This window comes from Cupressus sempervirens, chromosome 3 (genome assembly GCF_028749045.1).
Source record: "Cupressus sempervirens isolate cs-2001-9-10 chromosome 3, ASM2874904v1, whole genome shotgun sequence".
In the NCBI taxonomy this organism is placed as follows: domain Eukaryota; kingdom Viridiplantae; phylum Streptophyta; class Pinopsida; order Cupressales; family Cupressaceae; genus Cupressus; species Cupressus sempervirens.
The window spans coordinates 638,780,095-638,793,704 of NC_143120.1; the positions used below are offsets into that span (position 1 = coordinate 638,780,095).

The window sequence follows — 13,610 nt, forward strand, 5'->3', positions numbered from 1 at the left end:
TTGTAATTTTCATTTATACCTAATTTATGGTATTTTTATTGATCCATATAACATTAATAAACTAATTAATATGTTCACCTAAGTTGTAAGAAGTTGTAGTTTTTCTTTAAATTTAACCTCTTAATTATAAATTCTTTTTTTTTTTTTTGAAAAAATTAGTTTTAAAAATATATAATCTAAAAATATTAAAAATTTGATATCATGTTAAAATTAAAAATATATTAGGAAACAACTTGTGTGATACAATGGTAAGTTGTGAACCTCTCATCTATGAGGTCTTGGTTTTGTGTGTACTCAAGCTTAACAAATAATAATAGTTAATACCAAGAAATAGAAAGAATTACTATTGAATTTTGCCCATTACCATCAATTTTTTATTTTTTTTAAATATTTGTGGAATAAGGTAAAAGCAGGTATTATATGGATCTAAAATCCAATAAGTATTAAGATACATAGAGATTAAACATTAATGTCCAAAATTCAAGAGTATGTTGGAAATATATAATCCTTGACCAAAATCAACATCCCTACTAATAGATCTAGCAAAATAAAAGACCAATAACCAAAACTAGACAAAAACCAAGAAAAAGATAGGACAACAACATGAAACCAACATTAGGCCACCTCCTTAAAAGCCTTAGTCACCTAAAGCTCTATTACCTCATGGTCCTCTTCGGTGCTCTTCTAGCCAATGATCTCTTTGTTCTTGTGTAGTCTTCCCCTTTTCCTTTTCCTTGGGCCCTCAACCTCCTCTTTCCTTTGATCTTTATCTTTGTTGTTAAGGTCCACCTTAAGCTCAATCCCCTTGAGATAAATCTTGTTTTTGCCCCATGAGCATATGAATAGAGGAGAGAATTTTCCTATTTCTATCCTAGATTACTTTTTCCATCTCCTACAATTGACTCAGGATGACGTTATTTGATCTTTTTCATTCCTCCACTTAATTTTTCAAGTCCTTTTCCATATTTTCTACCATTTGTTTATTGAGATTATTTTATTATGTACCCAAGTGTCAAAGGAAATGTTAACCTATTCTTTCTCCTTGATTTTATCATTCATGTTTAGCATGGACCTAGGGTCCCCAAAATCGTTAGCTTCTTTTGCAGGGGGCACCTCTTTAAAGTTAGAGGCATAGTACTCAACTATGTTAAAAATAGGCACCTCCTTCTTCTTATCCTTTTTATCATACTTGTTATGGTAGACCTAAATGTCCTTGCATGTTGCCTAGTATTTTTAGTAGTATCACCATGAATTTTTTTGTTTTAACTAGAGGAGAGTTCTCATTTTCATCCCTTACTTTCATACCTTTCCCTTCTTTTTCCTAGAAATTCATAGAGGCCTTGGCAGCCTTTGTGTCCTTAAAGGTGGCATCTTTGTCTTCCTCCATGTCCATCCCCATGTCATCACTCTCTACAACAAAAGTATTTTTACCAAAAATAGGGATTTTACTCGTAATCCTTGACCCACTTTCCTTTTTAATTTTTGGATTCGCATTAGGGACCCTAGATTTACAATACTCTGTGAATAATAGGATAATGCCCTCATGGAGGATACAGTGAGAGGATTTTTTCTTATGATTAAATACACTCTTATTCAAGGAATTTAGGATATAATATGAAATATAAATTTTGTCCCCATAATGAAAATGATTTAGAAACAAAAAGCTAAAGCAATAAACTCACCTCTTCCTACCATCTAGGGTAAAGTATTCCCTAACATAGCTTAACACAGTATGCCAAATAGGCTTGATTTATCTTTTACAAAAGTAGCTACCCACTTTAAAAAGAGATTTCTTTTCCACATCATCCTTGGGAAACTTCTGGAGGTTCTCTTTAGTAATTTTCCTTTCTTTGAAACATGTCAAGCCTTTCTTTGGTAAACCAGAGATTTTCAATATGAAATAAGTGTTTTATAGGGGAGGAGACTACATACATGGTCGCATTGAAGTTCTTCCAACCTGTAAAAAAATTTATAGTAGCTCTAGGCTTGAAACCATGGAGCCTTTCAAGGTCAGTGGTAACCTTTCACATCTTCAATTGTTCCCAGACCCATAACCCATCCTTCCATTTTGAACAACTTTTTGGCACTTGCCTCTTCAGATCACCTCCACACTTCTTGTCCTACCTTGATCACCCAGTAGAATTTAGTTTGGGTTCTTCTATGTATGCTAATTTTGAAAAAGTATGTTAATGTATACCAACATGTTTATTATAAACACATAGAAATATATACAATGTGCATTTTCTAATTTTAAAAAAATTACTCATTTTTAAAATATTGAAATAGATATCTATGAAAGAATATAGCAAATAAATTATAATCAAAGGGTGACAAATACTTATATCAATGATAAACAATGCATTGATTTATTTGTTGATTAATTATTATTTAGATAATCTCCTTGTCACAATCACTTTCTATCCATATCTCTTTGATTCTTATTATTCATTAGTATCTCTCTATATCTAACTCTCCCTTATTCTTTCCATCTATCTAGATCTATTTCATTTCCTTTTTTCTTTTTCTTTTTATCTCTTTCTCCCCTTTCTCTTCCTATATATATCTACATCTCTTTTTTTTCTTGCTTTCTCTTTAGTAATCTCTCTCCCATTTTTCCTCCTCCCTCCCCTATATACATATATATTCATTTTTTCTTTTCTTGTGTCTTTTTCCTTTTTCCTTTTATTTCTAATACATTATTTTATATATATTTCACTATGAAATTAACCATTGTACCTCTTTTAATACATGTATTAATATTTTATTTTATTTTTAAAAACTAATATACTTTTCATACCAATAATACCATAAGAACTAAAAAAGGTATTATTGCTTTATTCACATTAGTTAAAGTGTCTTTCACTTTATTATGGTATAAAATTTCATAGATAAGAAATGATAGAACATAACATCTAAAGCGGAAAGAGCTCTCTTTTTAATTTAGTATAAACACGAAATGGGAATTCAGAGATGAGAAGAAATGAACTTATGCCCCACGGAGGGGAATATTCTACTTCAAAAGTTTGTGGAATGGTGAGATTAGTGGAAGCCAATAAGGAAGAATAATTCTCCGCAAGGGCTAATGGTTGGAGTTGCAAAACTTTCTTGGCTCATACGATAAATCATTGAAGTATCATGACAAATAGTGTGATACCTATTAGGCATGTTTATGTTGCAACAAACGCAAGTGATGTGCAAGTGATGTTTTAGTGGAGTAACACGGACGGATGATGCTTAATGTGAACGAAAACTAGAGCTAGAAAGAAGAATCACAACCCATGAAGGCAAATATTTTTACCTCAGAATATTTGTGGCCTCATCTATCTAAATCGTTAAAGAATCACTTCAATTATGTGAGATATTCAGCTGATCTAATCTGTTACGCAACTCTTAACAACTACAAATCACACACCCTAGGGTTATCCATTCCTATATAAATCCACTTTGTTCTTCTTTAGGAGACAGAGCACATTAGTGAAAGAAAGAAAGAAATGGGGTGCTCCAAATTATTGGGCGTTGTGGATTTCATATGTTTATCTATTCCCATGGTGGCATCTTCTTCGAATGAAGAGTTCAAATTGAAGGTGAATCTGACGCATAGATCTGAGGGAGGCTTCAATGGTACGAGCGATTATGTTTGGCTTTCGATCGAAGCAAGAAACAAATGAATGCAATCGAGGCATTTGTAAAGCAGCAGATATGCGGGCAATTAGATGCTCAAACGCCCGTTCAAGCTGGGAACAAAGAATTCCTGATGAGTGTTGCGGTGGGGACACCCCCTGTGAGCTTCGAAGTGATTGTTGACACGGGGAGTGATCTTGTTTGGACCAAGTGCGAGCCCTGCGATGGCTGCTCCCAATCTACGCCAATCTTTGACCCCTCCAAATCCTCTTCCTACTCCACCGTTTCATGCACCGACTCTCTTTGTGATGCTCTGGACAGTTTCAAAATAGCATGCAATCCAGACTATACTTTTTAGTACAGCTATGGCGATGGCTCTCGTACAATCGGCGACCTGGCAAAGGAGTCATTTTCTGTTGGGAGCAGTAGTGACGGGATGTTTGCAGGCATTATTTTCGGATGCGGCCATGATAACGAAGGTTTCTCCGACTCCGGCGGTCTTGTGGGGATTGGAAGAGGTGATCTCTCGCTCATCTCTCAGCTGGGTTCCATGGTAGATAACAAATTCTCGTACTGTCTCGTCTCCAGAACTGACTCTCCTCCACAAACAAGCCCTCTTATCTTAGGTGCTAGTGCTTCCTTGAACAGAGCCAAAACGGTACCTTTTGTTAAGAACACTGCGGGTTCTTCTTTCTGGTATATTCCTGTCATGGGAATTACTGTGAATGGCAACCCAGTAGATATTCCTAATGGAATTTTTGATGCGTAATCGGACAGTGGCGGCATGATCATTGAATCCAGAACAACCATTACAATTCTAGTAGAGGCTACATACAACCCCGTGAAGGAAGCAATTCAATCGGCCATTGATATGACTCCAACAAATGGCTCTTTCGCGGTGGGGCTGGATTTGTGTTACCAGACATCAAGTGACATCATGTTGCCAACTGTAGTATTCAATTTCAAAGGTGGGGTGGATTACGTGCTTGCAAGCGACAATCTTTTCGTCTGGGAATCCAGTCTTATGTGCCTCGCCATGGGTGGCACCACGGGATCACTTTCCATCTTTGAAAACATACAGCAGCAGAATTTCCACATTCTTTATGACAATGCTTAGAACAGTCTTTCCTTCATGCCCGCTAAATGTGATTCCCTTTGAACAATCAGTGATCACCCTCTTCTCCCTCCTCTTTGTCTGTCTCTGCAACTTCCTCTGCTCAGTTTCTTCCAACGTCCATTATAGTACGTTCTATCATCTTCTATTCAAGTTTTCTGCACTGCCTTATATAATACATAATGTCTCTACAACTTCCTCTTCTCAGTTTCTACCAAGGTCCAATATAATACGTTCTATCGTCTCTTATTTATGTTTTCTGCACTGCCTCATATAATACATAATCTGATATTGTTGTCATTCTGTGATTTCTGTACATGTGAAGTTCACTGAAAGTGCAAACTAGAAAGAACAGAATAATAAAAATAAGAAAACCACAAACACATGATTTATCGTGATTCACCACAAATTGTGGCTACATCCACACTACAGGGAAGATCTCTTATTAATGTTAAAGACTGAACTTTACATCACAGTTGTAGTTTCAGCTCTACGAATACAATACATAATGATGAACCTCCAATACACATAAAGTCTCGAAAGAAATGAAGAGACATAGATAATTGGAGGGAAACAATACTAAAATGTAAATAACAAATAAAAGACTGTTGGGCTTCACATATACACCCAACAAAACCCCACTTAAAGTCCAACTGCTATAACGTATGAGTCTCCCATGAATTCCGCTATTGTTATTTCTTTACAAGACCAAGAGAAGCTCAGTAGAACTCAAACTTCTATCATGGAGAAACCTTTGTGAGTGCATCAACTAGATTCTCCTTAGTGTTAATCTTCAAAACCTAAAGTTTTCCCTCCTCAAGTTTACTTTGAATGAAATGATAACACACTTCAATGTGTTTAGTCCTACTATGAAACATTGCATTTTTGGCTAAGTCAATGGCACTTTTACTATCACATTACAAGGTTGATCTTTGTTGAGGACAATCAAAATCACCAAATAAACATTGCAACCAAATCAACTCTTTTGCTCCTTTAGTGAGAGCAATGTACTCAGCCTCAATAGTAGAAAGTGAGACCACTTGTTGCTTCTCCAATAGAAGTAAAAATATAACCAATAGTAGATCTTCTATTATCTAGATTTCCATCCATACTCGAATCAGTATAACCTCTAAGAGAAGTATCATTGCTACCAAAACACAATACAAAATTTGGAGTACCTTTAAGATACATTAAGATCCACTTAACCACATCCTTCACTCATAAATCTACTGACAACCTTCACTACTTGGGTGATACCTAAACAAGTGAGACCATTGCATACATAAGACTACCCACTGCTGAAGAATATGATATGTTCTTTATTTAGTTTTGTTCTGCTTACATTGTTTACCTGGATTACTCATAAATCTGCTGACAACCTTCACTACTTGGGTGATACCTAAACAAGTGATATCATTGCATACATAAGACTACCCACTGCTGAAGAATATGAGATTTTCTTTATTTATTTTTTTTCTGCTTGTGTCTTGGGGTAGATGGCTAAAGATAATTGGAAATGATCAGTGAGAGGAGTGTTGACTAGTTTGGCATCCCTCATGCCAAATCTTTCTAATACTTTAAGAACATAGTGTTCTTGAGAAAGCTTTATTTCCCTCTTGTGTATATCATAGATAATGTCCATGCCAAGTATCCAATTCGATGCCCCTAAGTCCTTCATAGAAAACTTTTGTGACAACTTTTCTTTCAATTATGAACTTAGCTTCATAGATCAACTAGTAACAAGCATGTCATCAACATAGAGTGATAAAAGAACAAAGAAACCATTAGATAACTTCTTGTAGTAGACACATGGATCAAATTCACTCTAAATGAAGTTATTTTCAGTCATGAATTGGTCAAACTTGAGGTACCACTGCCTTGGATCTTGCTTGAGACCATACAAGCTCTTCCTTAATCTACAATATAAGTTTTCTTTATCATGTTTAATAAATCCCTTAGGTTGCATCAGGTAGATTTCTTCATTCAGATCACCATAGAGAAATGTCATTTTAAAATCCAATTATTCAAATTCAAGATTATGAGCAACAACTAAACCAAGAATGGCTCGGATTGTAGTCATCTTGACCATGGGTGAGAAGATTTCATTGAAATTTATGCCCTTTTGCTGATCAAAACCTTTAAGAACCAACCTGGCTTTGTAATGCTTATGACTTTTTCCTTCATCTTTCACTTGATAAATCCATCAATTTTTGAGTGCTTTCCGATTTGGTGGCAAGAGAATCAAATCCTAAGTTTCATTTTGCAATAGAGAATCCATCTCTTCCTACATTGCTACCTCCCATTTGTGAGAATCTGATGCTTTGCAAATTTCTTTGAAGCTTGCTGGTTCAACATGGTCTGATAGAAAATATTCTAGCTTTGCTTCTTCAGAATATAATAGTTCATAATCAGAGAATCAGGTAGGAAGCCTTCTCTATCTTATAGATTTTCTCGGCCCCTAAAAATTATCCCCATTATGTGCATCTAGATTTCCATTGTTATCAACACTATTGGTATTTGCCTGAAAATTGGATTTTATTAATTCATAGGGATTGCCCCTTGGCAGAGAATAATTGTTTTTTGAAGTTTTGTTTTGATTTATGTTGATATTTTGCATCTCAACGCCCTATGTGAGGGAATTGTTCCTAGCAGATGAATTGTGCATGCAATCCTCTATGTTATGTTCACTGTTGATATTTCCATCATGCCAATAACCAAGAGTGAGGAAGGCTATTGCCTTGGTGAATGGTAGAGACTTGCTAATTATTGAACACTATTATCTATCCCATGTGAATGCTATGATGAGTCTCAACCGGAGTGATCAGAGTTTGCACACTAGTTTGGATGCCACGGGAATTAACTTCCCTCTAAATGACCTTGTCTTTATCCAAGATGTGTTGTTGTCTTGCATGGCCTATCTAATAGGTAACCTCAAAGTACCTTGAGTCACAAGTGAACTCCTCATGTTATGGTTTCTCTACTGTTGTGGTTGTTAGCTCGAGTTCGTGGATGAGCTATTGACTAGTGTGATTACACTATGTAACATCTTCCAAATGTATGCATGGTTCATGCTCAGTGAGACTTGTCAGATTGTGGTGGTGAGTATGGGGATGGAAGGCAGTATTATTAATGATATACTATGAAACATAATGGGGAGTAGGGGAGCTATGGTTGAGCTAATATTTGTTAGCATTTTGAATATCCATCATTTTTCCATCGGTTCCCCTTTCTCCTATGTGACCAATCTAATAGGTGTACTAGAAGTGGCAAACCATAGAACCACTATTGGTGTAGTGTGCAAAAAATCATCGGTGAGCCTCCTATGTGGAGTCTGCCTCACCTATGAGTGGTATGTTCTCATCATTAAGATGTCTATGACCAAGAACATCGATAGGGAGAGTGTCTTTCTTAGTATGTTTTTCATTTTCTCTGTACTCAAACAAAGGATTATCATCTTTGTTTTGATAGAAATTTGAAACTAGAGTTTCATGGTTGTGACTTCCTATTTCATCAATACTCTTTTCACTAGTAGTATTGGAGTGTCTCCACATGCTAGTAGATGAAGTGGAAAGTGGGGTAATAGCTAAAATTGAAGTGGGAGATAGAATACTTGAAGAAACATTGTTCTGATTTCTATCAGCATTAGTGTTATTATCAAAAAGAGAGAAATGAACTTACTCACTTGCAGATTTTTCTTCTAAGTTGAGAACTAGAAATACCTTCTCGTTGAAGACAACATCTCTACTTCTAATAATTTTCTTCCCAAATAGATCCCAAACTTTGAAACAAAACTAGTCTTCACTATAGCCCATAAATATGCCTCTTTATGATTTTGGATCAAGCTTCCTTCATTTCTCCTTCGGAACATGTACATAAGCTTTGCATCCAAACAACAGAATGTGAGAATATGAGATTTTCTTTCCCAGCCGCTCTTGCTTTGGTAAGCCAAAATCTAACTAAGAAGAGGGACTTTACTTGATTAAGTATACAGTTGTATTACATGCCTCTATCGAAAACTCCTTGCCTAAACTAGCATTAGAAAACATACAATAAGCTTTCTCAAGGATTGCCTAATTTTTTGTTACATGCCTCTACACAAAACTCCTTGTTTAAAGTCTTACATTCTCTTAAAACACTTCACCATCTGACCATATTCATCACACTTATCGAGCATAATCTAGTTAAACTCCACACCTATATTTTTAGAGAACCAAATCCCATGCTCATCATTTCTATGCTTAATACCAAGAATCTAACAAATAGAGAGAACAAAGTAGTGCATAGGAAAATTATCTTTGGAGAGGAGAAGCCACCTATAGAGACCTTGAATAGAAACTTCTTAAAAAAATTTTAAAATGGAACAATGCCCCAATTCCCTACTAACTTTTAAAATAATTAACCTCATTAAAAACATTGAGTACTTCACAATAAATGCACATTATAATGATTTCATGAGAGATTTACACATAATGCTCCATAGGGATAGATTCAAAATCTTCCCAATTTAAGAAGAAAATAAAAAAATTAGTGTACATTCCTTGTCCCATGAACTTGCATGCAACATTATATTGCTTTTGGAACATAATATGTTTTGGAAAAATCACCCCATCTCTCATGTCAACCAAGACTCAATGTTTTGTTGATAGCATATCTTCCTTGCCAACCCATACCACCCTATCCATGAAATTTATTAGTAACATTGAGAGCATCACCTTCAACAATAAATTTCTCATAACCCTTCGAATGAGATAATGTGACCCCTTGGAAAGAGCAAAAATCTCTACAATGTAGATTTTATGAACTAAATGTGGATAACATAATTGACCAAAACTCTGCCTATAGAATCCCTTATGAGACCAACCCACTTGCATAACTAGGATATTATAGTGTTACAATCTAAATAGAAGAAGTATTTTTGAAATTTTAGTAGTTAAATTATTATTTTAAATTTTTTTTCAAAACATTACAATAAGTCTATAAAATAAGATTACTCATTTATAAGTTAAATAAAATATTTTGTTAAGGATATAGTCATTGACCATATCTTGAGGTACTAATGGTATACATTAAATAGTGTTTGGGTTACCTTATCATTTGTCCCAATATTCATAAGTGATTTGATGCACAGCTAAAAAAATTTGACAAGTATTATTGATAATGTGAAGTTGCACTAGGCTTCAACTAGCAAGCTATTTTAGTTGTAGCAAAACAATTGTTAAATTCACACATTCAATAAAAGGTACAACTTATTCTTATCATAAATTTCCTATCTCAATATCACAATATTTATTGGTGGCATTGTCATGCCCAACTTTTACAAGGAAAAACACAACCCAATTTTTTTTTTTGAAAGGTAAATTGAAGGGTAATATTTATATAGGCCTATACTTCATTATGAATACATTATCAAACTATGAGGTGTTTGGAATATAAGAATTCATGTTTCCTCAAGAATCTTAGAATTTTCTTATTCAATCATTGGGTTTGGGGAAAATAAATTTTAGTTGATGTGGAATATTTGTCACCATTCAAAATTATGTATTCCAAGCTTCCATGGGAAGCCAATTTGTCTTCTAACATTCATAGGGGTTCTAGATTGTAACATGAAAGCTAGATGATATGATTTCATTACGAATCCACATCCAAACTGGGAAGTAAGACTTTACTTCTAGGGATGTTAAGTACCCCTTGCATATCAACGTAGTTGCAATAATTTTGTTGTTTGCCAATGTGGCTATGTTTGTAAAAGTCCTAGATGTTCTGACTTTAAGTCGTATGACCTTACTTGTTACATTCTATGTACAATACTATTGTGGTATGGTTATTACTATTTTAATGAGATTCTTACATTTCATCTTTTATTAGTTTACAACTAAATTAATGTTTTTCGCCTAGATATTTTAAATCAATTCTTGATTATTTATTCACCAAATTTCTCTAACATTTTACTGTCTAATAACCCATTTTTAATTACTAAATTTTAATAATTCTCAAATAATCTATAGCTAATGATACCCCAACCATTCCTACGTCCGAACATAGAGTCATCTTCCATATATATATATATATCTTTATACTTGTCCTCAAGGTGATGTACATATTTACTAATATTTTTACGTGTCTAACTAATGTATTATTTCTTAACACTACTTGGTAATCTAGGTTATGACATAATAGCTAGGTGATGTTATCATATAAGATTCACATTCTATCCTCAAGGTGAGACATTCTGTATGTAATTTTGGAACACAATTTCTGCATCAATGTTGTTATAGTGGTTCCATAGTTGCTTTTGTGAAGATGTTTTATAATTGCCCTAGGTAAATGACTATTCTCATTACATTCTATGTCCCATTTGATCCTAAACTATTATAGGAGGACTACTTTGATGAAAAATCTTGCTCTATATCCTTTAATAGCTTCAGCCAATTAGTTGTTTTACAACTATGTATTTTAAATCATTTATCATTTATTCATTATCCTAATTTTATGATGTAGTACTATTTACCAATCCCTTATCATTATTATTTAATGAAAGTAACTAAGAAAATATAAAAGACTAATTAAAAAGTACGATTCTATTTCTTACATTATCAACTTTGAACCATTACTTTTAACCACGATTCTTTGTTTATACCTCCAAATAATAAATTTATGTTCTAACTAGGAACATTATCAAATAACCAACTACTTTAATTACTACCATTACATATGCTTACTTAACCATAAATATAAAAGTTGTTTTCTAAATCTTACAATTTCATGACTATTTACATAACCACTAGAAAATCTATCAATCTTATAATTAGCTTGAATAACCTAAGTGCCAACTTAATTTTCCACATTAATCACCTTATTCATAGCATAATTAATTATTATTAAAGGAAAAAAAACCAATTTCCCTAACTTTATGTGAATACAGATTCCCTTTATTCTATATGATCTAACATTATAAACATACTAATATAACTCACTATTAATCGCTTAGATCCTAAACAAAACTCACCAATACTAAGTATTTATAATATATGCTTTCTTACTAAATAGGAGATTGCATTAACTAATCCTTACAAGCTAATGCCAAAAAAATATTATAATGACCCTTTTTTACTTAGTAAGGCCATCCCTTACTTATTTAAATCACTAAATCATAATTAGAAATTAGTATCTAACCCACCCCCTAAACTAAAATTATCAATAACAAAGAAACACCTAACTACCTTACCTTTATACCCCTTTAACCCCAAACTTTTTTGTTTTTTCAAGAATTTTTCTAGGCATGTGAGAGGGGATTTAAAGTATTGTTGAATTTTGATTTAGTAGCCTTAAGAGATACCTAAAGATCTATGCAAAAGGAGTTAGGGGTCTTGTCTTATAAAGACATGAGTACAAGACATGTTTCCATGTTCCCAAGAAAACTTTTGTTACACTCTTGATAATGCTAAGCTTAAAGGATGATGGAGTATTATTCTTAAAGGTGAGATGGGCCTTCCCACATGTAAGGTGAGGTTGAGCAGCTTGGATATGAGGCTGATCAATATAAGAAAAACATACTATTTATATGTTTTTTTTTAAAATTTTATATGCACATTGTAAAAAGTGTGTCCACTTACCAAGGGAATGTGATAATGTTAGAAGTTGTTTTCATTTCTATTTTATTAATATCTTAAGGGTGAGTTGATGCATTGGGAAGTGGTTAGGTCTTCAAACTCATAGTGAAGTGAGGACAAATGTGTCCTATACCAAAGTAATTCAATCTTTTGGGGAGAGATTCTAGGAATTTTTAGGTGATATATTATATATTTTCTTTATTTTAGAATTGAGTTTCTTCACTTGAAATTGTAGTAGGGTACACATTATTATAGTGTTTATATTATTCTAATTATGGATTTGTGACATTCAGTCACACGATTACCATGAGCTTCCTTCATATGTAGATAAACAATTCTAATTGGATGAATATAAAACTTAGATTCCTAACTCAGTATTTGATATATCTTTTTCTGTCGAGAGGGCAGGATACATGGAATATTTTTATGATTATTTTATTGTCTATAATTGGGGAGAGGAGTTATTTTCCTTTTCCCATACAATTTCTAGAGACTTGAATTGTAGCTACAAGAGGATCTTCACTATAATTTTAATACATCTCTCCTTTCTCATTTTAGGAGCCATGTTTATGAGTTGCTAATGAACTAATTTGGCTTCCCCACTAATCTAAAATTTGCAAGTTTGATACCACCAAAGTAACTATCTCATCTAATGATATATTAAAACTTGAAATCAAATGAATAAATTTCCATGTATATACAATGATCTATTAAAATATAATATTTCTCTTTCCATTGCATCTAATGCATGATAACTAATTTTTTCAATTCAATCACCTATGTTTTTTGAATTGAGCCAACTATATCAATAAGAATCTCCCACACAAAAAACTATGAAATATGTATACCAATGGATTTATAGATCAATATAAGGGGTAGCATCTCATTTACATAACTTCTCAATATTACATCAAATCACATAATTGGGAAACTTACAGTGATTTACTCAATCTACATTGCATAATTTTTACATAGATTATCCTACATGAAGACCCCATAAGATTTAACTCTAAACTAAATGCATAGATCTTCATATTTGAAAAATCTTGATCATCTAATTTTATCATGCCTTTCCTCACAATGAATATTTCTATGCAAAGACATCTATATACATTTTTCTCAAACTCCACTTTACACAATTATAACAAGTAGTTTTTTTTTTACTATGAAACAACAAAGGAAACTTAATGTTGGTGTAAATAGATATTTACTATTTACACTTTACTTAAGTTTACTTAGGTTAGTGCACTATTTTATTATTTATT

At 33.3% G+C, this 13,610-nt stretch overlaps 1 protein-coding gene and 1 pseudogene across 1 annotated transcript; both read left to right on the forward strand.

Moving 5' to 3' along the window:
• Positions 1–3,664: 3,664 nt before the first annotated feature.
• Positions 3,665–4,390, forward strand: LOC149568297 (aspartic proteinase nepenthesin-2-like). Its single transcript, XM_089816709.1, has 2 exons — positions 3,665–3,831; positions 3,985–4,390. The coding sequence occupies exons 1-2, from the start codon at positions 3,665–3,667 to the stop codon at positions 4,388–4,390; spliced, it is 573 nt and encodes a 190-aa protein (XP_089672835.1).
• A 15-nt stretch (positions 4,391–4,405) lies between these two features.
• Positions 4,406–4,738, forward strand: LOC149568298 (aspartic proteinase nepenthesin-1 pseudogene; annotated as a pseudogene).
• The last annotated feature ends 8,872 nt before the right edge of the window (positions 4,739–13,610 follow it).

What these genes read in the sequence shown, in the direction of transcription:
- LOC149568297 (XM_089816709.1), top strand. Translation starts at nt 3,665, where the DNA reads ATGAATGCAATCGAGGCATTTGTAAAGCAGCAGATATGCGGGCAATTA. An exon ending in AGTGATCTTGTTTGGACCAA is followed by an intron (nt 3,832 to 3,984) that starts GTGCGAGCCCTG and finishes TTTTTAGTACAG; the next exon opens with CTATGGCGATGGCTCTCGTA.